Below are 25,456 nucleotides of genomic sequence, written 5' to 3'. Positions count from 1 at the left end.
ATATAGGCCCTTCAAAGGTCCACCCTTGAGGCCCTCTTCACGGTCACTCTGGAAGGCCACCACTGTTCCATGGCTAGTGCCATGCTCTGGTGTGGCCCAGTTTCAAACTTCATGTAGATTAGAATTATCCAGTGTCTCATTTTTTGAGCCTGGCTTCTCAGGCTCTACAGTGTCCCCGTGAGAGTCCTCTGTGCCGTTGAATACAGCAGTAGTCCATTGTTCTCTCCTGATAGACAGTGGCCCATTATATTAATGGGCCATTGTCTTTCAAAATCCATTTTACTTTTGTTTCACCTTTAAGCTGCTCCAATTTGGGGCTAGTACTGCTATGATGACACTTGTAGATGCACAAATGGACTCACTTTTGTTGGGTATGCTGAGGAGTGGAAGTTTGAGGTCATAGAATATTCCCGGTGTTCAGCCTGTTTTTCAAAGTCATTGTACCAATTTACACTTTCACCAGAAGGGTATGAGATTAGCTGCTCTCCATCTTCTCTAACCTTTGATAAAAATCAGTTTTATTTTTAAATTTTGGCCATTCTTGTGTTTTATGTAGTGGTTATCTCGTTGTGGTTTCATTTTGTATTTCCCTGATGACTACAGGTTGAATATATTTTCTTATACTAATAGGTCATTTGAATATTTTCTTGGAATCCTTTTTTTGGAGAGATATAAAAAATATTCATTGCATGTAGACTTGCCTTTATATTCTTAGTAATATCTTCTTAGGAGCAAAATTCTTAATTTAAGGAAGTCCAATTAATATTTCCTATTGTGGTGTTTTGTGTTCTTGAGAAGTATCTTCCTATCCTAAGGTCATAATCATATATTCTCCTCTGTTTTCATCTAGAAGCACTATTATTTTATTTTTCATAGTGAGCTGTATGATCTAACTAAAACTGATCTTCTAAGTATCTTGTGGAAGGTGGGGGGGGTTGAAGTCTATTTTTTCTATATAATGCCAATGAAAGTGAAGATTTCAACTTCTCTGAAAAACTGTTTGGCAGTATCTACTAAGTCTTTGGCCTGCAAGAATGTCCCTAGCCATTTTAATGGTAACAACCAATAGTTGAGCATAAATTAAGAGTCCATCCATAGGAGAATGGATAGACTGGGGAAATAGTTATACAATGGAAGTTTAATCAGAAATTTAAGAAAACCAAACTCCTGGTATACACCACATCGTAGATGCACCTCAAATATAATGTGGAGTGAAAAGTGGGGAAGGCAGTAGTGTGCAGTGGGTAGTGGCTGGAAAGAAGGAAGAAAGAGCCTTCTTTGTGTTAGAAACCTGCTACAGTTTGATCTGAGACCCATGAACGCATGATACACGAGGGCAGTCATGGGATCAGTTATGTGCTTAAAATTAATTCACTTCACTATGCTGTAAATTTAATAAAAGTGATAGATAATATCCCTTAAGAGCAACTCTGTCTGACCTAAGGGGCAATTCTACTATTGGGTCATGCTCCCCATTGACCATCCTCCATTTCGTGGGCAGTCTTATGGTCCCATGATCTTTATTTGTTCTTTTGATCCTTGATATGTTTAGCTACATTCCTCAGGAGCATCATTAGGACTCTTCCAAGGGGGTGCATTTAGGCCTAATTCTGATTAATCCAGTGATAATCCATTTTTCCTAGATGGAAGTTTCCATTCCCACCACCACCACCAACCCCTCTGGATTCAGCCACGTTGGGCCATGTGGGGTGAGGGGACATGAAGGCGTAGAGCCTGGCACCGCCAGCCCTACCAGCTCTGATTGAATTAGTCCTTCTCCCTGCACGAGGCCCAGGAGGCATTTCCCTATTAAAAGGGACTTCCACTTATTGTCTTTATTTTGAAATGTTTTGTGGAAAATTAAAAGATGAGTGACTGCCAGGCAGTGCCTGAGCCAACAACCCAGAGAACATCTGTGGTTTCTTCTAAGTCTGACCAGAGCGGACCTGGAATCGACCCAGCACTCCCCAGGCTCCTCTGCCTTCACTTATTCTCTGGGCTGCTCAATTCCTTTTAAGACACAAATTGATTGGGATAATTTTTGCTATAACTACAATTGCCATGGAAAGGAGGAGGGGGGATACATTCAGGCTGGGGACTCCTGCAATGACTGTGAACCATAAGTTACTGTAAAATGACCAGAAAATGGATTCAAAATTGAAGCCACAAATAATGTAATTACTGCAGTGTGTGCTCAGGGCTGCCAGAACAAGGGTTGGCTGCTGCCCTGGAAACATCTAGAGAGAAAACTGCTGCTGGTGATGCTGCTGCTGCAACCCCTGCCCTGGTCCTTGGAGGTAGCATTGATCTTCCAGGCTGGAAGATCCTCAGAGAACTGAAGAAAAGTGGGGGGACAGGAAAAAGAATTTGGAGAGAGGCCAAAGGCAGGAAATAGATGGAGGACAGGGATGATGTCTCCTGCTACCCAAGAACGAGGTCTCATCACCACATCTCTGGCAAAATGAAACCCAATGTGGATGTTATCAACATAATATCACCACCATTGTCACACCCATCGACACCAATACATCAGTGCCACCATCCTTCCACAGTGGTATCACCTCCACTCAACAATGTCAGCAACACTGTCACTACCTCTGCCATCACCACCTCTATCGCTGTTAGGACAGCAATATCTGTGTCAGTGCCAGTCCGACCAATGCCAGTGTCATTACCCTTCCTACCTGTGTCGTCTCTGTTACTGTGACAGCAATAACATCATCATCATCACTGATCTTGACACCATCAGAATTTCTGTCATGTGACTCCATTCAAATCAGTGTCACATCACCACTCCTAGGATCCTCATCACCATCGTTGCCGTGACAGCAACATCTTCATCATTCTCAGTCTCAGTCTCAACATCACCATCACCATCCTACTGATGCTGTCATCATCATCACCACTATTGTCACCTCCTCTCTCCTCAAGGCTTATATCACTTTTGTCATTACTGTGGCTGTCATCACCATTACTGTGGTGATATTGACAACTTTATCATCAATCTGAACATCAACATCAACACTAGCATCCCTATTGCTATCACAATATGCCCAACAATGTCACCTTCATCAATGCATCACTATTATGGTCTATACCCTTGTGATGTGGCCTTCACTATTGCAATTGCTTTTATTTTATTTTATTTTTTTTCCTCCGGTACCGGGAACTGAACTCACGATCTTGTGCTTGCCAGGCAGGCGCTTTGCCGCTGAGCTAAATCCCCAGCCCCTGCAATTGCTTTTAAAGTTACCTTTACTGTTATCCTAACAATCAATATCCAAACAAAATCACTTTCTTCAAGAGCATTCTTATAACCCTATGCAACATGATACTTTTTTGGTCTGCTCTCCCCTGCCTCCATCAGATAAGATTCCCAGACCTTGGGAGTAGGAAAGACCTGGGAGATTGGGTTGTGTGGGGTTAGGAGAGGTGGCGTAGCATCATCTAGCCTGCTTCAAGGCATTGATCAGAGTGGGGAATCCAAGAGGCATACTCTTAGAAGCAGTAGTGGGAAGTAGGAGACATACAAGTATTTCAATCAAGTCTTCAATCTGAACATCCTTGGGGTAAAAGACAATAGAGACAAGAAGTTCTGGGACAGAAAGCAGGGATATCAGAAGATAGCTGGGAGGTTCAAAATGGAGGCAGAACATGAGAATCCTACAGATTATAAGATGACCACAGCCTCAGGCTTGGACAAGACACAGTGACCAGGCATGGAGGGCTCTCACTTACTCCCTGTGACCATCTGTTCCATGTTGGTATCCAGTTTCAATAGCTACAGAGTGACTTACATATGGCCTTGGGGCACAGTGTCCTTGGGGAGAATGTATTGGAAAGGAGAACTGTCTCTATGTTTGACAATTTGCTAACAAACCCAGGGTTCCTATTTTTGAAGCATTTATTATCACTGAGGTTCACCTCACACACAGTCACATAGAAGGGTATTCAAGGCTTGACTTTAAGGTGATAAAACTGTAATTCACTGACCTAGCCAGTCCCCACACTGTAGGAGCACAAGAAAGATACCACATCCTCCACTCTGAATCCTCCTCTGCCTGGGTGTTGGCCACAAGGAATCCCAGTCCCCCAGGAGATGCTCTCCATGCTAACTCTGCTACCACCTATGCTCCAGGTGGCTCTGGCAGGCTCTTGGCAATGCCTAGCCAGCTCCCACACTGCTGTGTTTTCACCCAGGCCATAAGTAGCATAGTAGAAATTAGAAATTTCAGGAAAAATAACCACTTTACATAATATCTCCCATCTCCAAAAGGTGGTGAGGTTAGTAGTGAATGCTAGCTAAGAGGAAAAATACTCAAAACATTGCCTAGTGTCAAGGAGTCAAATCTACTGTGTATGTCTGGATCAGCTGGTACCACCTTGTGCATTGGAGGGGCTCTCCTTCCTCTGGTCAGCCTTTCTTCCCAGGACAGTCGTCCTTGTGACCAAGGAGACTTGGCACTCAAGAGCCTGCTGGACTTTTCTCTCAATATCTAGAACCCCAAATTCTTTACCCAAGTGACCCTGAGCCTACTCCCAGGGCCTGGATGCCCCTCTCCCAGGGTCTGTCCTCTAGAAGGAGAGGCATGCTTCCAAAGAGCTTGCTTCCAGGCCCTGGGGGCAACCCAGGAGCAGTTATATGCAGAGGTATGGATAGGGCGTGATAGAAGTGCTGGGGTGTCTGCATGGAAGGTGCAAAGTTCAGGATGGAGCCAGTGGGACAAGCTGGGGACTGGGTGTCTCCTCTCTCCATGTCACTGTGTATGAGATGTCTCCATTCTCTCCTGACTACCCAGGCTGTTACAAAAGCGCACTTATCAAGGTAGGCAGAAGGTACATATTTTGTTTAACAGTTAGCTTGACTCCCATTTAAATATTTAGCCTCATTGTATGTGGGTCTCCATTTGTACTTTGAATCTAGGCCCTACAAATCTTAGGGGCTGGCCTGTGCGCACGAGGTCACTCCCAGAAGCCCTTGAGGCAGCCAGGATGAGGTGGAACCAAAAAGCATGCTCACCCCAAGTGCTTTGCCTGGTGTCTTCTCATGTGGATCCTAGGTGTACATCACATGCTGTACTCCTCTAGGGTGGGAAAGGGTATAGAGACCAGGAAAATTAGAGGTGGCTGCTGGAAGAAAGGGGAGCCCTCCTCCCTGAGTATGCCTGAGGGGTCCCCTTTGCAGTGATCTTTAGGCAAAATCCCCTCTCTGAGCCACAGCTTCCTATGCTCCACTGAGCCACTGATGTTGGGCCATCCCAGTGCAGTGGGAAGCCTCTGCTGCCTGGCCTTGGGTCGCCTCAGGATCACGGACTGTTTGAAGGCAGCAATTTGGTACTCGTTCACTTCTCAGATGTTGGTTAAGTACTGTGGATATAGTAATAAACAGCAGAGATAAGCACTTTTCTCTTCAGAGCTTACATTCTAGGGAAGGAGAAGGTCAACAATGAACAAGACTTCTGGTGATCATTTAATAAAGAAGCACAACAAGGTGTGGGGCTTAGGAAGTGTGGTGGGACTGGGATTGCTAATTAGAAGTTGGATAATGGTGACCTTTCTAATAAGACACAGATGCAGAGATCTGAGGGAACAGAAAGAGAGTCATGTTGGTACATGAGGGAAAAGAATTCCAGCCAGGGGGACAGCAGGTGCAAAGGCCTTGAGTATGCTTAACGTATTTGGGGAACACCATGGAAGTCAGTGGGGATTGAGCGCTCTGAGGGAAAGATGGAAGGTTAGGAGACAAAGCCAAAAAGGTGATGGGATGAACAAGGGTGGGGAGGAGCTGCAACAAGCTGGGCCTCTTCAGCCATTGTAAGGACTCTGGCTTTTGCACACTTGAAGCAGTCTTACATCCTGATAGCCCTTATCGGCTCTGGAAGGCAGAATAGACACTGGGCAAGATGACTGAGCTGTGATAATCCAAGTGCAAGACTATGGTGATTGGACCAAGGAGGGAGATAGTCCTTGGGGCTAGAGAAGTGGTCAGAGTGTGACTGCTTCTGAAGGAGAGGCAGCAGGAACTGGACCGGGATGTGGCATGCAAGAGAACCAGAGAAGTCAAGACGAAGCCAAGGCTTTGGGCAGGAGGATCAAAGACAGTGCAGGTGCCCTTGATAGAGATGAGGAGGCTAATTTTGCACATGTTGGTCTCAGATTCAGCTTGGATATCTCAGTGATAGGTTGAGACAGAAGGGAGCTCGCCAAGTCAGTGCTAGAGGCTGAAGCTTAAGCATCATCAACCAGTAGATGCCTGTGCTTCCAAGCTCCCAGGGGATAGGCCTGGCATGGAGCTGGTCACGTTGGCTATGACATCACAGATGACCAGTGTACCTGGGTCTGGAGTGCTTCCTAAGGGCCAGGCACCATGCTCTCATCTTTCACACATCATCTCTTACCTTCCTATGATCAAAGAAAGGAAAGACATTAGTACCCCCATTTTTCAGATGAGAAAACTGAGATTCAGACAGACGGCAAGTCACCCCCTCTCGGAGGGTCCCAGGTGCTGTTTTCCTCCATTTACCAGATCATCAAAATCACCGCCCTCCTCATCTCCACACCCCCAGTGCTGACCCCTGTGCTGCTCTCCCTCACTGCTGTAGCCTGTGACCAGCTGGCTCTGGGCGTAGTGGCAATCTTTGGGCCATCGCAGGGCTCCTGCACCAATGCCGTCCAGTCCATCTGCAATGCCCTGGAAGTGCCTCACATCCAGCTGCGTTGGAAGCACCACCCACTGGACAACAAGGACACCTTCTATGTGAACCTCTACCCCGACTACGCCTCACTCAGCCACGCCATCCTTGACCTGGTCCAGCACCTCAAGTGGCGGTCAGCCACCGTGGTCTACGACGACAGTACAGGTGGGTGTGAGGCTGGGCTGGGCTGGGCTGGGCTGGGCTCGGAGGGGGTGAGGGGACAGAGGCTCAGCTTTAGGCGCTCATCTGCTTGCCTAACACAGCTGCCCCTGGGGAAAAGGCAGTGTCCTACAAGTACAGCTCATCTTTGCCCCTGTGGTCACTGTATCCCTGTGCATACAGGGCACTCTCACACCTGGCTCAGCCCCAGGCCATCCACACCTACCTCACTTCTTCCCCTGCATACTTCTCCAGCCCCCATCCAGCATGAGTGCTCAGTTCTGCACTTGGCACCCAGCCCACCTGTCACCTGCACGGCCTCCACACCTTCCTGTACTCTCCCACCTGCATATTCCCATCCGCAGCCAGCACATCCTCTCTCACACCCAGAGGTTGCTTGGGGTATGGCCTGAAGTTACATGTGTACATGCTGGAGCCTAACCACCCTGGTCTCGATCCCAGCTACCCTACCTGCTGCCTCTGTACCCACTCATGTGCCTCAGTTGCCTCATTTACAAAGTGTGGGGGCTAAAGGGCATAATGTTGGCAAGTGCCTGACTATCTTTGCACCTGTGTCTAGTAACACACTTGTTACTACCTACACTCAGACACACCAGCTTTACTCACATAGGTACACACCAGTCTACCACATGACCCAGCCAAGACCAGGCCTGCAGAAGAGGATTTGTCTCATATCCCTGCCCAGTTGGGCTAATGACAGCATTCTTCTGAGTAGGACCTACTTGGAGCAGTCCTGCCTAACCTTTCTGATCTAGCCTGGGACTTACCTCCAGAAAACTCTAGGACAATGAGTTACCCTCCTGCCTCTGAGTCCTTAGTGTGGGCCCAGAACAGATATCCACTAACAAATCCAGCAAATGCACTCTGGGCTTTTCCTTTGGCCTCATCCATTGCTGAGAGCTGTAGATACCTGGATGACTAAAGACTGGGTACCACACTGCTGTCTCTGTAAAACTGTGCAGAGGAGTAAGGGGCTGCATGAAGTCACAGAAAGGGACTGGGCAAGCGGGGGTGGGGAGCAAGGGGTAGAAAAGGCCTCTGGCCAGGCCCTGTCCTCACGTGCAGACAGCCTCCAGGGGCAGAAGAACGCTCCTGGCTCAGTGCCCTAAAAAACCCCACCACTTGTCTGCGGGGAGCCAAGTGGTATAGGGGTGTTCTCAGTTGATTTCAGTGAGTCCTTGGAGTGATCCATCAGAAATGAAGCAACTGAGGCTCAACAAGGTTAGGATGCAGCTAGCATCGGAGCTAGCATGCACCTGCAGGCCAGGTCAAGTCTAAAGCCCGTGCTCATAGCCAGCCTGGAGCTAATTCTTCTCCCGCTCCTCTCTCTTTCCAAGGACTCAACCCCAAGGTGTTTCTTTGCCTGGCCTCTTAAGAAAAAGTAACCTTGGCAAGTCACTTAACCCATCTGGCCTCACTCTTTCCACTTGTCAAGAGCTGCAGCATCCAGTCTCGGAAGAGCCCTCCAGCTCCCGGGCGCCTGTGATTCATGTCAGCTCTTGATTACCTCCTAATGGGCAGTGGGAATAGCTGGGCGGGAAGCTCTCAAAAGAGACAATCAGAAAGTTGTTTATTTATCTCAGGACTCTGCAAACATCCATCGAGTTCCTACTATACCCAAAGCACCAGACAGGAGATCCTTGAAAGCAGGACCCCCGCTGTGCCTAGTGTCCCCAGCAGGAGGGCTTTGCCATGGAGGGACATTCCTGCCCACTCTGAGTCACCGCCAGCATCTCTGCAGCACTGTGGTGCCTATCTTAACACGCCAGTATGAATGATGTCTATCTAAGAGCCCATCTCTGACCCCAGATTACACACTCTTTGTTCCTTTAGGGTTTAGCATGGGATGTGGTGCAATGTCGATGTTTTCAAATGTTGGTAGAACTGAATTGAATTGGATTAAATTGAATTGAATAGAATTGAAAATCAAGTTGAATTAAACTGTAATTAAATATTCCAGGATAAAGTGTGAGGATGAAGAAGTGAAGACATTAACCATTTTTTGAGGAGTTAATCATAGTAGAGAAGCGTGGGTACCTGTCTAAGGGTCACTGGTGATTTCAGGCCATCGGAACTAAGCATCAGGTGGTGTGAGACATGCACACAGTCAGGGCTAAAGACCCTGGAGAGAAGCACTCTCGGGGCCTTGGTTAGTCTGTGCTGGCCCAGCGGGGGAGGAGAGATGCTTGAATACTTGTGGGCCAGGCCTGTAGGTGGAAGGAAAGGTGAGCAGTGCTGAGGGCAGGATTAGCGAAGGGAGCGGTGTGAGTGAAAGTGAGACTGTACATGGCAGTCATGGTGAGATGAGAGTCTGGCTTAAGGAGAGGGTTCACGTAAGGAGAATAGGAGGAAAAAATCAGATAAACAGGTCGGAGGAAGAGCTGGGAACAAGCAGGCTGAAGCAGAAGTAGCTATCTTAGACCTGCAAGAGGAAAGAAGGCCTGCATTTGAGGGGTTGCTTGGGAAAGAACGTAGGGGTAGAACAGAAGAGAAGAAATAGATGTGAGCAGGATATTGAAAAGCTGTAACTAGAATGTCATGGGTACAAAGTGAGCAGAATAGACACTGGAATAAACCACTGCCCAATGGGGCTGGGCCTTCAGGATGGGTAGGGGCAGGAAGGCTTCGCAGAGGAATAGAAGCTGTGGCAGGACAACGGGCACCATGCTGGTGGAACTGGTCACAGCTGACACTGAGGCCGGAGCTTCCTGTCCCTAAGGCTTCTAGTTCTGACTGTATATACATTATTTGATCTTCATACCTGATGGTCTGGAATTACTATTAACTAGATGGTGAAGAAGAAGGAGAAGGAGGAGGAGGGGGAAGGGAGGAGGAGGAGGAACAGGAACAAGAACAAGAACAAGATCAAGAAGAAGAGGAAAGGAGGAGGAGGAAAGAAAGGATGAGAGCATCATTTTTTCACTCTTAACCAGTGCCAAATACACTCTAATTTTTAATTCGTATAATTCATTTTGATTTCTAAACATTTTTAAACACAGTCTAACATTTTAAAACATAAGGGAGTCAATAAGAGAAGGGACTTGGACAAGCAGACAAGTGGGCCTTGGAATCGAGGGCTGGATTCCAGCAATAATACCACTTCAAAAGTGAGTAGCAGATGGCAAGAAGCACATATCCAGAGTCAGGCTATTGTGAGAGGCGGGACGGCTTGTAGTCCATCATACCCAGGGACTGGGAAGTACATTAGAGCAGATTTCAACTGTGTCTGCTTTAGGGGCTATGTCCATTAGGATGTTTTGACTATTAGTAACAGACAGCCCAACTCAAACTGGCCCAAGCACTAGTTGTTTAGTTATAGCACTAACAACCAAGAACAAGCCTTTCTAGGATTGGTTTAGCAGCTCAACAAAATCAAAGGGCTGGATCAGTCTTGCCTTGGGCCTCTTGGCTTTCCCTCATAGTCACAGTAAAGTTCCTGCATCTCCAAGCATCCCTTCTTCACACAAAGACACCCAAGCAGGAAGGAAAGAAGGAAGGAAGGAGGTAGGAGCCAAAGGGATTTGTCTTAATATGACTCATCCTTCTTATTAAGGAAGAAAATCTGTCTCAGAATCTTTTAAAAGACAGTCCTGTACAGCTCACTGGGACCATGCCTACTACTCTAAACACTCAATGGGAATGAGACTGGCATTGATTGGCTCTTCCCATTATTGAGGCACTTCTTAGGACTGGCATGTTGCTATCAAAAAAAAAGCCCATTTCTTTTAGTAACCCAGAAGAGGGTGCATCTGTTAGCTCTTTTTACAGTAAGTTATACAACAAACTACCCCTAAAATTCAGTGGTTTAAAGTGATAGGCACTTGTCTAACTCTCAAATTCACAGGATCAGCCAATTACCTAGCCTGGCTAGGAGGTTTCTGTAGTCTCAGCTGGCTTGTTGGTTGGTCTAGACTGGCCTTGGCCTTAAGGGCAGTGAGTCTAAGCTCTCTTCCATTTCTCATACAGGCGGGACAATGGGAGCGGAATGACATAGCAAACACAGTGTGTATAGTTCCATGTCGGGGGTCTGCCTGCATCATGCCTGCTAATATTCCACTGGTCAAGAAAAACCACAAGGCTGGAGGGCACTGTGAGTTTACATGGCAAAGGGCTTGAATATCAGGAGGAGCAAAGAATTGGGGCCATCACTGCAATCTACCTTAGGAACAACGGTTTTTGAGGGGACAACCACTGTTTGCCCTTTGAGCCATACCACCTCTCTGCCTTCCTAACCTAATCTATGCACAAAGACCGTCTTTTCTCTTTTTCTCAATGCTGGGGATTGAACCCATTGCCGCTCACGTGCTGGGCAAGTACTCTACCACCAAGCTATACCCTCAGCCTTTTTATTGTATTTGAGACAGTGTCTGGCCAAGTTATGTAGACTTGGGCTTGAACTTGTGATTCTCCTCCTCAGCCTCCAATTACAGGCATCTGCCACTGAGTCCAGCTAAAGGAAAAGTCTTCTCAAGAATGAAAGGAAATGTTTAGAAAAATCTGGGGTAGAGAAAAGAGTCTCAGACTAGGATCCAAAAGATTGGGTCTCAAATTTTGATCCTCTTCCTAGCACGCTGCAAAACTTTGGGAAGGTCCCTTAATTTTTGCAGTCCTCGGTGTCTTTATCTGCAACATTGGAATGAAAATCGCTCTTCCACATGCCTTCTAGGATTGGGAGATGGCTAAATAGGGTAATGAATGCAGAAGTGCTTCGTAAGTGAAAAGCATGATTCCCACAACCATGATTCACTGCAGATATTTTGAGAGGGATTGATTAGGGAAGCAGCCAGGAAGGAAAGCGCATCTCAGGCAAACAAAGACAGCCTTGTCCTCTGCTGGGCTGGGTGAGAGGAGCTCTGGTCTCCTTTGGGAATACACTGATGGGAAGAAGACCTGACATTTGCTGCTAGAGAATGTGGGTCACCATGCATTACACGGGATGATGTGCTTGGCTGACAAGGAGGCCCTGGTGACCTCTGCTTCGGCATCTATCCTGTCCCTGTCCTCGTGTTCTCGGTCCCCAAAGCCCACATGCCTACTGATGCTAAGCATGGTCTGAAAACCAAGAGTGATCTGTATACCCTGGGCCTCTTGGATAACAGGTGTGAAAGGTCAGCATCATTCGGCAAAATCAACTGAGAGTTTCTGAATATATTGGGAGGAAGAAGAACAGGACTGGGTGTGTGATTGATTTAGCTTGTGGTACCTCCTTTGCTGAGGCCAACTGGCCTCATTCCCTCCTCACATCTGGTTCAGTGTTTTGAGGCACAGAGGATCTCTTTGATCCAAACCCCTCTCTAGGACTCCAGACCCTTCTCCCAGCTACTACACCTGGGTCTAGGATTTTGAGTGGGAGGACAGTAAGCCCCAGCTCTCCTCTATCTCTGTCCTCCAGTAGGCTCCTGCAGCCATGTTGTCAGGACTGTGGCATAGGAATGAGACAGAGCCTTGGCAAAGCTTGTGTTGAAGCTCTTTGGGAGACACGTCAGTCCTCCCCAGCACAGTGGAATGGTAGACAGCAATCAGATGGCTGTCCTGATGCCCAGCCCTTCAGAATGGAAGGACAGCTTAACAGACAAACTCAGGCTGTATAGCAGACTGCTTGGCAGATGAGACCTTGTTGGAAGCCTTCTGAAGTAGACTGAGTGAGGGGATCCTGTTCAGATGTGGGACACTGTAGCTGTTGTTACAAACTCACCCGGTACAGACTAGCTCAAGAAAAAAATACTGTGTGTGTTGGGTAGTAGGTGGGGAGAGATTGGCAGTCTTTACTGGAAAGTTCAGAGTAATTTCAGTTTCAGGTACTGAATGATCCGAAGGCTTAAATGAGTATCATCAGAACTTCCTTTTTCTCTGTTTGTTCTCTCTGACTCTGCTCTGTTGGGAAGTCTTATATGGTGACCCTGGATTATATCGTCCCTTTTGAAGTTGAATGAAAAGGTGTTTCTTACCAGTTGGTCTAACATAGGTTCTGGGAGTCGCTCTGACAGAGTTCACTGTGTCTTGTGTCCATCTCTAAGTCAATCTCTGTTCCTAGGAAACACGCTGATTGGCCAAGATGGGGTCACATGTTTTGTCCCCAACACATAAACTGGGACTGGGGGAGCAGTTGTTCCCCAAAGGAAAATCAGAGTGCTGTTAGTGAGGAGATGGGGCTGTGAGCCAGGAGGCAGTCACTGAGCCAAGGACGGCAGGGGGTTGGGCGGGGGAGGGGATAGCCTGCTGGCTCAGTCCCTCCTGCGTGGCCTGGGTTGGGCAAGCAACAAGCAGACTCCCTTCCAGACTGCAGAGAGGAGTCAGCAAGAATAGGGCTTGAAGTAGGGTTGGAAATGAACTTAATTACACCTAAGCAAGCCATTTGTCTCCAGGAAGTGACATTCAGTTTTCCCTGGAAGTCCCCAGATTAAGTAGTTTTACAAAATGCCAAGGTGGAAGATAGATTTTTCAGTGTGGAGAGAGAAAAACAGCAAGTCAAACCAATTATGGAAATTTCTGTTGAGCACTACCTAAGGGCCAGGCCCTGCTCCAGGGATTATGGGGGCCCGTTCCCCAGCTTCAAGGTCCTGGTGGTTGGACAAGAAGAGTTAGGCGATGCCAGAGGAGGCTGAGGGAAAGGCGAGCAAGTGGCCATGGTGGGGTGTCTGGGCAGGAAGAGTTTGCTGAACAGACCAATAGAAACAGGCTTTATGGAGGTGTGACATTAGACCAGGAAGAATGAATACCTAAGGTTTACCAAGGCAGCCTGCCTTTTGGGGTGGGGGACACAAAGGTTGCCCTGCCTTTAGTAGCCCAACATTTGGGATGGGTTGTTACCACTGAGGCTGGAGCCACCTCTTGTGTCCACATGCCAGAGGCAAGTTTGCTGGAGAAGTTTGGGTAATTATGCCCCATGTTTCACAGAACTATCTCTATGCCATTCTGAGTTAGAGAAATGCAAGTGAGTGTGGTAGGCAGGAACTGTCTGTCTGTGTCTCCTTTGGAATCTATGCACATGTACATGTGTTCATGTGTGCACAGGCTTTTGTCTATATCTACACATGTGTCTAAAAGCCCAAGGGTATGTCCTATCCATATTAGCATGCACACGTGTCTACCCATGTGTTTGCATGTACACACATATCTGCTGTCCAATCTTGGTGCACATGAGGCCCTGTCCAGGTGTACACATCTGTTCCCAAGTGTACTCACACCTGTCTCTGGCCATGCACCCACACATATCTCTGTGGGCCACACTATCAGTGTCCCGTGTACCACCGACCTGATGCCTGCAGCTGTGTATACATGCATGCACATGTGTGCCTTTTGTGCCCCACGCCTTTCAGGGCTCATCCGGCTGCAGGAGCTCATCATGGCTCCATCAAGATATAACATCCGCCTGAAGATCCGCCAGCTCCCCATCGACTCTGATGACTCACGCCCCCTGCTCAAGGAGATGAAACGTGGCCGGGAGTTCCGCATTATCTTTGACTGCAGCCACACCATGGCAGCCCAGATCCTCAGGCAGGTACGTTAGTTCTGGCCAGTGGAGGGATGGCTAGGTTCTGCTGGCCACTTCTCTCAACCTCCCCTTTCCTGGTTACAGCCGTGATGTGTGGCTCCTAGCACTGTGTGATTCTGGGTGTCATTTTGCCTCTCAGAGCCTTAGTTTCACCAGCAGCAAAACCAACACAGCGGTCTTCACATTCAGACTTGGCATGAGGACAGCTGAATGATCTGCCTCATCCAGTCCTGGCACACCGAGAGTGCCCAGTAAATGCTACTTCCCTTTCTACGTATATGCATGTGGGAGGTGGGCTGCTAGAGGGTCCCAAAGCCACCCAGGAGAACCCCCCAGGAAACACAGAAGCCTCAGATTCTCAGGAGCAGCCCCAGAATGCCTCACTATCTCTCCCAGTGACGCATTCCTCACAGCTTGCTGCACATGGTGCTGCAGTCCTATTACGGGAGGTGCGCTGAGGTTCCTCGCACCCCCATCTGCCAGCTCCATAGCTGTGGTGGGGAGGGGGAGGGTTCTTGGTCCTGCGCAGGTCTCCATGCCCAGCGCAGCTCAGCCTGGCGTACTGGGGACCAGAGCCAAGCGTTGCAGCCACCAAAGAAAATCACAGCAAAATCTCTAGCAACAGCCAAGGGTGCTGCAGAGGAAACCAAAAGCACTGTGCTCCGAGCCCATGTTTTGTGTAAAAGGCATCTTTGTCATCCCAGAAATCATCCCTGGTGATTGAAGGAGGCATCCTGTGTCGCTTTGACACATGAGTCAGTGAAATGCAGGTAGTAAGCTGGAGACACATGTGCAGGAGAAGTGCTCAGCAGGGTCAGGGGAGTTTCAAAGCCTGGGGAGACTGGAGTTCCCCCTCCAATTGGGACCCTCAAGAGGTGCCCCAGCCAAGTGGCAGCCTCAACCCTCACCCCATATACATAGGAAGCTTTTTCAAAGTGGCGAAAAGGTTAATTCGCAAGGTGTGTTTAGCTTCCACCCTGCCCCCATGGCATTTCTTCCTCTGCAAATGGGGTTAGTGATCCTGGTACAGAGAGTTCTGCAGGCTTCAGTGAGGCAAGGAAAGCAGTTTGTCCTGGTGCCCAGCACATGGTCTGCACTGGGCACAGGACATCCTTAACATCGCTGCAGAGGAAACACACGCTCCCCAGAAATCCCTCAACCCGGATCCTCCCTGCCACCTGTTCCTGGTGCTCCCCCGCTTCCCACCTTACATAATGGAATGATGGTGACAGTTGCAACCTTGATTTACCAAAGAGTTACTCTGCCAGGTACCTGTCACTCCCTATTAACTCTGGGAGGCGGGGACAATTATCAGATCCAGTTGACAGTGTGGAGACTGAGGTTCGGCGGGGGAGGGGGGAGGGAGTAGTGGGGCCAAGGTCATCCAGCTAGAAAAGCAGAATTTAATCTCAAGTCCATATGACTTGAAAATCTCTGGAGTTAAAGGCAGGGCTTCTGTGTGCAGCTAAACCTGGGACTGAAAGCAGTTCAAATTGTCCATTGCTGCTAGGTTCCAGGGAAGCCTTCTGCTCCTGATGGGGTTGGGAGCTCCCGGGCTGGGATAGAACTCGTAGCAGTTTTAAGGTATACTTGGCCTGTGACATTATCCTCCAGAGCATTTGTGGATGCAAAATTCTGAGGAACTGTAGAAAATACACTATAGTCATTAGTATCAGAGATTACAGTCTTCTAATAAAATATATATCATGTAGACCTTATGGCGGTGTAGAATAATAACCCCACAGCAGCTCTGTGGCCTGCGGTGTGGTCAGATCGGACGAGGGGAACACGGAAGCCTCAGCACTTCTGTCCCTAGGTTGAGGACAGCCTCTGTCCTGTGGCCTGGCTGGGAGTCTGGGCTCTCTCTGGAGCCAGAGCAGTGAAGTGGGCAGAGTAGAGCCATGCACTTAAGGGGCAGCTAGAGCTGCTGTGTCGGCACCTTTCTGAGTGTGGCGTGTCCAGAGATGCTGCCTGAAAATAGACAGCTGGACCCTGCCCAATCCTGCCAAACTGTGAACCTTTGGAACATGTGGCCCCAAATCCTGCATCTTCATCTGTCCAGTGTGAAATCCCCGCCCTCTGCCAACCAGTCATTGTCACTATTCAGAGTTCTCAGAGAACACTATACTCAAGAAGCCATCCTCACCAACCCACAGCTCAGCCTGTCTGTTCCCAGCTCTCACCCAGGGGAAAGGGACAGGTCGCTAGAGTATCCCCACTGGTGACTGACGCTGTGCTTTCCCGCAGGCCATGGCCATGGGCATGATGACCGAGTACTACCACTTCATCTTCACCACTCTGGTAATGTACCTTGGGGTCCTGGCAAGAGGAGAGATGGGAGTCACTCAGGTCAAGGGAACTGTGCCCCAGCCTAGGCCAGCCCACTAGACATGGGTGCTGCAGATAGAGGAGACTTGAACACATGATGGCTGTAGGTCTTCAGGGAAAGGCACAAAAATGTCTCTGTGAGCCCCCCGTCACCATATAATTAAGATTAAAGGCATAGACTCTGGAGCCAGTGTGGACACAGCTCCACCGCTTACTCGTAGTGGGAGCTTGGGTAAGTCATCTAACCTCTGTGCCTGTTTCTTCTGCAGAGTGGGTTTCTACCTCCTTAGGAGTAGTGAGAGCTAAGGAGTCAGTCATGTAAAATGCTGAGAGCAGTTCCTGGTTCATGTAGAGCTGTAGAAGTAGCAGCTTTTCCTACTCTTATGACCCTGGGTCCTCAGTCGGCTTTCTATGCCTGCCTCCAGCCTTATGTATCAGCCAGATAAAAATTGCCACTCTAGATTCCTGCCACATCCTGGCTGAAGTCAGCCCCCTGACTGTCAGCAGGCCAGCCCACCTGCAGGCTCCAGATGGGTTCTGTCCAATCTCCAAAAACATTTAAGACCATTTAAACCCATTAGGATAATTAGTTGTGGCCTGAGATCAGCAGAATAAAGGCTTCCCTGTGCTAAAGGGGCACCAGCACCAAGCCACCCAGCCTTGCAGCCAGATGCCCCCAGACCTTCCGGGGCCCTGGAGGGCTGTTCCACCCATCCCAGGTCTGGGGCAGGTGATGGGCCTGCAGACCGTCCTCTTACTGAAACAAGCCACCAAGGCCAGGGTTAGCCCTGCTCTTGCAGCCCCTGCAGCTTCTAAGGGGTTTCATTCATTTCTTCACACTCAGTTAACGTTTTTTACCCAGAATCTGTGCTAAGAGGAGTAGTGTACCCTGAGATGACTAGGACCAAGGCCTTTCTCTTCATCTGTGTCTGGCTCCCATATAGCAGCTTTCATGGGCCTAGCCAGATAGTTGTGGGGCACAGCATAGGTTGATGCTAAGTGCTGAGGGACTGGTAGAAAGTAGAAAGTTTGAGGCAGGCTTTATAGAAAAACAGATGCCTGAACTGGGCCTTGAAGGATCAGTAGGAGTTTGCCAAGGGAAAGGAAAAATTCCATATAGACAGAACAGTATAAGCAAAGGTCAAGAGACCAGGTAGCTCTTCAGTGGTGTGCTGGAGCTTGCTCACTCTAGCGTGTAAAAGCTGACAGTGTTTGTCTCTTCCCAACTGCACATGGTACAGATAGCTGGAAAGCACCCATGGTGAAAGTAGCCACAGGAGTGGGCAAATGAGCTTTGAGCAGTGAATTGGCCATGTGCACTGGGGTTGGGGGCACACTGGGGTGGGAGGGTCTGACACAAATGAGGGCTCCCTCTCCCACTCAAAGAGCTCTCTATGAACCATTTAGCAGAGTGCCACCACTGTCACACTCTTGCCACCCCCTACTCACTGTACCCGAATTCCATGCAGAGATGAAGGCCACCTTGCACATTCTTCTGGTCCAGGGCCCAGAGTCAGTAGCCTGTCAGGAGCCATGTGGGAAGAAAGGGAACCTGGAAGCTAGGGACTGAGATTCAGACACCACCTCTCCAGAGTCCCTCTGGATCTGTGCCAGCCCACAATGGCTTGTCCCTGCCATGCTGTATCCTAGAAAGCCAGCAGCAACTTGAAATAAAGCTGCCAGATCCCTTGTATCATTCTAGGATGTGACTCTGGAGAAGGTACCACCATAGTGACCCCATGCTTTCTACAGCAATGCCTTGCCCACTGGGGTCAAGGTCAGAGCTCTTCAAAAATGGATCATGGCATCCCAGAGCCCTCCCATCTCCAGGCAGTGTCCATTTCCCTTACTTTCATTTCCTTAATTCAATGGTTCATTTATTCTTTTATCCAATAACCATACACAAATGCTGTCTAAGGTCCCAGGCTCTGAGCTAGGCACCAGGCTGAAAGGGGTTACACAAAGCTCATGGGGATTAGGCTTCCTTAACGTATGCAAGGATCCGGGAGTCTTCCTGGTTCACCTCTCTATCTCCAGAGTCCAAGTGCACCTGACACGCAATGGGTGCTCCTCAGTGCCTGAACAATGGATGGATGGACAGATGGGTGCATGGATGGATGAATGCAAGCAATACAAAGTGGACTGTAACCAGTGAAGTTACCATCACATTATCATAGCATGAGCCATCAGTTATGACCACAGATTCTGGTGCCAGACTGCTTGATTAGCATTGAGACTTTTCCACTTCCTTGGGCAAGGTACCCTCTGTGTGCCTCATTTCCCCGTGTACAAAATGGTGACAATAACAGTATTATTTTATAGAGCTGTTAGAATGAGTATTCAATGCATTGATACTGGTAAGGTACTTAGAATGGTGCTGGGCACTTAGTACTATGGGAGTGTTAAATAAACTGATTAAATAACTCCTGCTTGTTTTCTGTGTGGTCAGCATACCCCATACCATGGAAAATCCAAAATGACTGTCCCAGTTTTATAGAAAAGTGGAAACAGACTGAGAGAGGCAACTCGGCAAGAAAGGAGCAGGGTGTGGACTTTTCCCAGCTGGGAGCTGTGCAGCTTCAAAGCTCTCTGCTGAAACTCATCAGGCTGAAAGTTTGCGTAAAGTGTACCCTGGCTGCCCTGGCTGGCAGATCCCACATGATGCCTGGCCTGGCCAACTGGTCCAGGTATGGTGATTGACACTAACAAAGGGGGACAGGGTGTAGAGCCTCTTCCAATCCCAGTACTGTGCGTATATCACAGTTTCCAAGCCCTCCTACCCAGTGATTTTCCTCCTCACCCCATTCAGGTGTCAGGGCAGAGCTTGCCCACCATGTTAACTGAAAGGGAAGCATGGCCTCGGGAGATTCTGTGACTTGCCTCAGTCTCCCAGTAGATCAGTGGCCTGGCCTAGCTCCCAACTCTGGTTCTTGCATATGATTGCTCTACCCACAGCCCTTCCTCCCCACAGCTCTCTGGGGGTCAGGACAGTGGGCCCTCCCAGGGAGGCAGAGCCCTGAAGTGGAGTCAGTCTGCAGTGGACTCTGTGTGTGTGTGTGTGTGTGTGTGTGTGTGAGTGTGTGCACGCATGCACATGCGGAGGGTCTCCCACGGTATTCCCAGCAGCTCCCACATGCCAGGGTATCAGCTGTGTCCCCTGGGTCCTCTCTTTGACACATGTCCTCTTTCCAGCCTCAGAGTCCTCCTGCCAGCCCCGTTGGTTTAAGACTCTACCCCATGGCTCTCCCTCACTGTGCCCATTGGTCAGCTGTGGCTCCTTGGAGGGCAGTGGCATTTGGCATTTATCGCCTTCCTCTTAGGAAACCCACGTCACTGACTCTTCGCCTCTGAAAAATTCTCCCAACTTGCTTCTCCCACGCAGAAGACATTTTAATTACCCCAGCTGCCATTATCTGTTCCAGCCAGCTTTGAGCCATTCCCGGATAACCCTGCGTTAATCAGCCCCAGCTGAGCCCCTGGTACATGTCATGTGTAGGTAAAAGCCTGGAGGTGAAAAAAGAATTATAATAAATTAATAGATAAGCAATCACAATTAATGCCACTTCTCAGCAATAACAGTTATATCATGGGAAAGATATTTTCATCTGTCATTCCTTAAGGCGATGTTTTCCGAGCTTCAGCTTCTACCCATTCAGACCCATGGGGTGCTAATGAATTAGTCTATTATGTTATGCTGAATGTTTCTAAAAGGTCCCTCGTCGATACTGAATTCAGTCTGTCAACATTTGGCATCGGAAATGCAACTTTTTGCCAAGTAGCAAAGATACCCACAGTTCACTGTGTACAGCACTTGGGGTCTTGGCCCAGGGCAGTTTGGACCAAAAAAAAAAAAAAAAAAAATTAAAGCTAAACAAAGAGGCCTCTTTACCAGCACTTCATTGCCACTGCCCTCAGGTCACATGGGTGGAGGCTGTCTGTGCCACAAGTCCTACAACACTTCACGGCTAAGTCCAGGCTGGAAGGGGCCAGGAGAAAGGCGATCCCCAGCCCTGCTACCCATCAGACCTTCCCGGGCTGTGACTGTCTCCACCAACCAAACACTGTCTAGAGACTGGAAGGACCAGCTTCACCAGCACCCAAGCCCCTCAAAGACAGAGCTACACACTTCATAGTCACGTGGGCCCCAGTCCTGAAGGTTGATACACTGAGGCACAGAGGCCCTGGGCAGGCTGTTGGTTGAGCAGCTATCAAGCCTTAGCTGTGAGATCAGCACTGGTAAGAGAAGAGCCTGGACGCCCTATGGAGAGGAAGGGTGAAGAGGGCTCCCCTGGGGGCAGAGCTCGCCTTGCTTCCATGGCCCAAACAGCTCAACTCCGGTCCCGAACTTGCATATGACACCCTGCAAGACAAAATCCACCCCGTTCTCCAGAAGACCCTCCTTGGAGGTGGTTTGAGGAATATCTCTTGGTTCTGGGTGCTGAAGCAGACACTTCCCAAGCAATCAACCAAGCCACTCCCAGCTTCTTGCCCCATACAGAGCTCCTTCTAGGGGGAGGGGCAGTGTTTAAGTACTCCAGGGAACTGCTGGGCTGGCCAGCCTTTCTTTCCACTGTGGGAGCCAACAGTGCTCAGGACCCTCATAGGGAAGTCCCAGTCCCAAGTAGTTGTAACCAAGTAACCAAGATGAGATCCAGGACATCCCTGCCTCACTCTGTGGTACAAGTATAGAATGACAGTCCAGGGAGAAGTCACACACACACACACACACACACACACACACACACACACACACACTGGGGCTTTCACTCAGGACCTTCACAGTGAGCTACACTACACCCCAGTCCTCTTTTATTTTTTATTTTGAGACAAGGATTTACTAAATCACTAAATTGCCCAAGCTGGGCTTGAAATTGTGATCCTCCTGCCTTAGCCTCACAGAGTACTAGGATTATAGGTCTGCACACCACACCTTGCTTGTAATATTTTAAGCAGGGGAATGATAGGGTTGGATTTACACTAAAGAAAAAGCCTTATGATGATGGTAATGTCCAGTGAGCAGGAGAATACTGTGTAATACTTACTTTACAGGGGGGCTGTGAAGACTAAACCATGCACTCCACGTGCAGACTGAGGACCCACTTACTCTCTGCTCCCCGCTGAGACTGGGGTCACGTAGACACCCTCTGGCCATCTCAGCAGAGACCCTGCTTCTGCTGAGGACCCTGTTGTCATCTCTTCCTTATCCCAAACCCTGGGACAGAATTAGGCTATCTTCTTGTCCCTCTGTATCCATGGAGGGTTGACCCCAGGACCTGTGTGGATACCTAAATCTGCTGATGCTCAGTTCCGTTATATAAACCGGAATAGTATTCTATGTAACAGGTGCACATCCTCCTGTGTATTTTAAATCATTTCTAGATTACTTATAATACCTAATACATGGTAAATAGTGTGTAAATAACTTCTACTGTTCTGTCTAGGGAATAGTGACAAGAGAAAAAAAAGTCTACATGTTCTGTTTACACAAAAATTTTTAAAAACATTTTTGATCCGATGTTAGTTGACTCCCTAGATATGGAACTGCAGATATGATAGGTCACCTGTGTTTGTTTGGGCAAGGTTAGGACTAGACTTCCTTGTCTGGATTTAAGTGTGCTCCAAGCCTCTCCTCCGTTCCATAAACCTTCAAAGAAGAAATCAACACAGCACCTTCCAAAAAGGGGCTGCTAGGGGGTGCAGGAAAAGCAGGAGTTTAGCATCAATTAGGAGCATGTTAGAAGCCACAGGGCACTAGCACAGTGAGGAAGATCTGCCCCGTGGGCTCCAGCTTTCATCACTCATCATCTTTGCTTGAGCTGTTATTGACTGAGCTGGGGTTGGATGCTGAGATGGCGGTAGTCATGGAAAGTCAAGTACAGCCAAGGGGGTTCTCAGCCATCTCTCCAGATTCAGGATGGAGTAATAGAGTAGAGGACCCAGGGGAGAGGACAGGCCAGAGGCAGGGTGGAAGGCAATTTAGTGAGGAAAGAGTGTGGAAAAGTACAGGCACGAGACGGGGAGCTCTGACCATATCTCCAGACTTGGTTTCCCCACGTATAGGAGGAAGCCAATCTAGATTGTCAAGGTACAGGGTTACCTCAGCTCACAAACTTGATTCTTTCCATGATTCTGGTTGCACACTGTGTCAGATGAGAACAGAATCAAATTCAGTGGTTAGGTTCAATGATGACCTTATAGGGAAATTTGATTTTGTTCTCATCTAATTTGGTTTGCAACCAGAATTGTGGAGAGGATTGAGTTTGTGAACTGAGGTACCATTGTATATATTTCAGAATGTCAGATACATGATTCTTATGCAGATGTGGACCAAACACATTTCAAAGATGGGAGGACCCTGTCCTGCTGGATGGTGATGCTGGCCACTGAGCATGCAAGGAACTGGGTGTCTATAGCTATTTCAGGGGGAGAGGTGTAGAATAAGACTGCTAGGTTGGACACAAAATGGATTAATCCTCTGCAAAGCACTAAAAACCACAACCTTGGGGATTTATCTTTTCTGCTGGACACAAATCTGCATGTTCACCCAGAGTCCAGGCCTTTAACCAGTAGCTAACGGCAAAGTCAAAGCCAAGTATGTTCCCCTGGGGATTTCAGTAATCCTGTGCGATTTGGGTAAGCAATGCTTACTTGTCATGATGAAAGAATATGCTGCTCCCCTTTTGCCTATTTCCAAGTTCGGGATTGTTTTTAACAGGCCCTGAGCTCTCCTTTGCCCTTCTGAGAGCTGCCCATGCCCTGCCCCCACTGCTATCTTTACTCAACCCAGAGGAAGCCAGCTCCTCCTGCTACCCCTTTGTCTTGATTAAGCATCTCTGATGCATAAGGCTGGGCATCCCATGTGATCTGTTTCATCAGGTCCTGTAACCGGGCTGATCCCCACTTTGTAGAAGAAACAGGCTAAGGGGCCCCACTGGCATCACCCTCACAGACACAAGTTCTAAGAGGACCCCAAGTCCAGGGCTCCTGTAGGTTCTTCTGTTACTCCCCACAGGGCCCTGGGGTGGCCCTCACTAGGGAGGGTGGAGGAAGTGGGGCTAGAGCTGACTTGAGAGGCCACACTTGGATTTACACAAACCTCTCCCTCCAGGATCTCTACGCGCTAGACCTGGAGCCCTACCGCTACTCAGGGGTGAACCTGACAGGGTTCCGCATCCTCAACGTGGACAACCCCCATGTCTCGGCCATTGTGGAGAAGTGGTCCATGGAGCGGCTGCAGGCGGCTCCCCGGGCAGAGTCTGGCCTGTTGGATGGAGTGATGATGGTATAGCAGGCCCCTGGATGGGCCAGGCCCAGAGGTCCCCCTTTCCTTCCTCCTTCCAGCCTTCCTTCGCATTTCTTTCTTCCTTCCCACCACCTCTTAAGACCTGCTGTGTCTCAGCCAGCCCAGAAGAGGGGCCCAAGACACAAAGATGAGTCATACAGCCTCTGAGCCTCAGTTTCCTTTGGGGACAATGGGCTCAGTGGGATGTGTCTCATAGGTGACAAGGGCCCTATTAGGTGGGAGCGTGGTCACATAAACAATTGGTTACAGATAATAGGGATAAGGACTAGGGATCCTGGGCTAGAGGAACTTTCAGCTGTGACCAGTAAGTCGGAAGTCCGGGGAGGCCATACTGGGGATGGGGGCGGGTAGGGCGGGCAGGGGGCTGAGGACTCAGGGCTCAGGACTGTCCTCAGACAGCCCTTGGCCCTCCCTGCAGACCGACGCGGCCTTACTGTATGATGCCGTACACATCGTGTCCGTGTGCTACCAGCGGGCGCCCCAGATGACGGTGAACTCCCTGCAATGCCACCGGCACAAGGCCTGGCGTTTTGGTGGCCGCTTCATGAACTTCATCAAGGAGGTGAGTCCCACGACCACTGCCCAGGTTGAGAGGCACGCTGACTTCTGTTCTGTGAGAACTTGGCGGATGCCTCACATCTCCCAGCCTCGGTTTCTGTGGGTAAATGAACTCCACAGAACCAGCCTTCCTGGTGACAGAGCGCTAAGTCCTTGGCCCATCCATCATGAGTGCTCCATAAGTAGTCAGTTTTCTCTGCAGGCTGCAAAATACCACAGCAACCCACAGCAAGCTAGAGAACATTACAGAGCCTCAGTGGCCCTGCCTGTAAAATGGAGCATGAGGCATGGCCACCTCATGGGGATGCTATAAAGGGGAAATGAGATACCACGTGGAAAGCACTTAGGGTAGCGTGGAGGCTCAATAAGTAATAATTGGCCCCATGAATGGATCTTCACATCAAGGGCCCGTCAGCCAACTTCACACGGGGTCCCAGCTGGGCCCCTGTTTTGCTGGTAACTGTGAAGTCCCATCCATAGAACAGATTTCTAAGAAGCAGAGAGCATGAAACCTGTCCTGCTGCTGAGCTGACCATGGAACACAGTGTCTGTTTTTAATTTCAAAGGCTTCTCCCCTTGCCACTGTCCTTGTAATCTTTGCAAGTCAGAGTTTGTTGGTACCATTTTACAAATGGGAGAAGCTAAGCCCTGGGTCCTGGCTCCACTGCACCAGGCTGTGTGACTTTGAGGACCATGATTAACCTCTGTTCTTTAGTTTGAGATAGTAAGAGTGCCTGCCTCATGGGGTTGTTGGAAAATTATGTGTAGAGCACTTGGCCCAGGACCTGGCCAGAGTCATAGCCCAGGAAACAGCAGATGGAGAAGACTAGAGAGGATGAGATCCAGGCAGGGTGATGCTGGGCCACAGGGAGTCCATGTCCAGGCAACAACAAGGAT

General features: G+C 49.0%; 1 protein-coding gene across 2 annotated transcripts in view; it reads left to right on the top strand.

Moving 5' to 3' along the window:
• The window catches only part of Grik3 (glutamate receptor, ionotropic, kainate 3), a 214,542-nt gene that overhangs the window by 132,578 nt on the left and 56,508 nt on the right, over positions 1-25,456 (top strand). For both annotated transcript variants that reach the window (XR_001236122.1, XM_005395204.2), the window contains exons 3-7: positions 6,603-6,860; positions 14,195-14,376; positions 16,618-16,671; positions 23,807-23,980; positions 24,420-24,563. Coding sequence is in view for 1 of the 2 variants with exons in the window: in XM_005395204.2 (XP_005395261.1) it covers positions 6,603-6,860; positions 14,195-14,376; positions 16,618-16,671; positions 23,807-23,980; positions 24,420-24,563 (812 nt within the window). In the remaining variant the exon portion in view is untranslated. The remainder of the gene's footprint in view (positions 1-6,602; positions 6,861-14,194; positions 14,377-16,617; positions 16,672-23,806; positions 23,981-24,419; positions 24,564-25,456) is intronic.

This window comes from Chinchilla lanigera, unplaced genomic scaffold, assembly GCF_000276665.1.
Source record: "Chinchilla lanigera isolate Chin_1 unplaced genomic scaffold, ChiLan1.0 scaffold00051, whole genome shotgun sequence".
NCBI classification, from domain to species: domain Eukaryota; kingdom Metazoa; phylum Chordata; class Mammalia; order Rodentia; family Chinchillidae; genus Chinchilla; species Chinchilla lanigera.
Note: the sequence above shows the minus strand (reverse complement) of the source record. Positions and strands in the feature narration are given on the sequence as shown.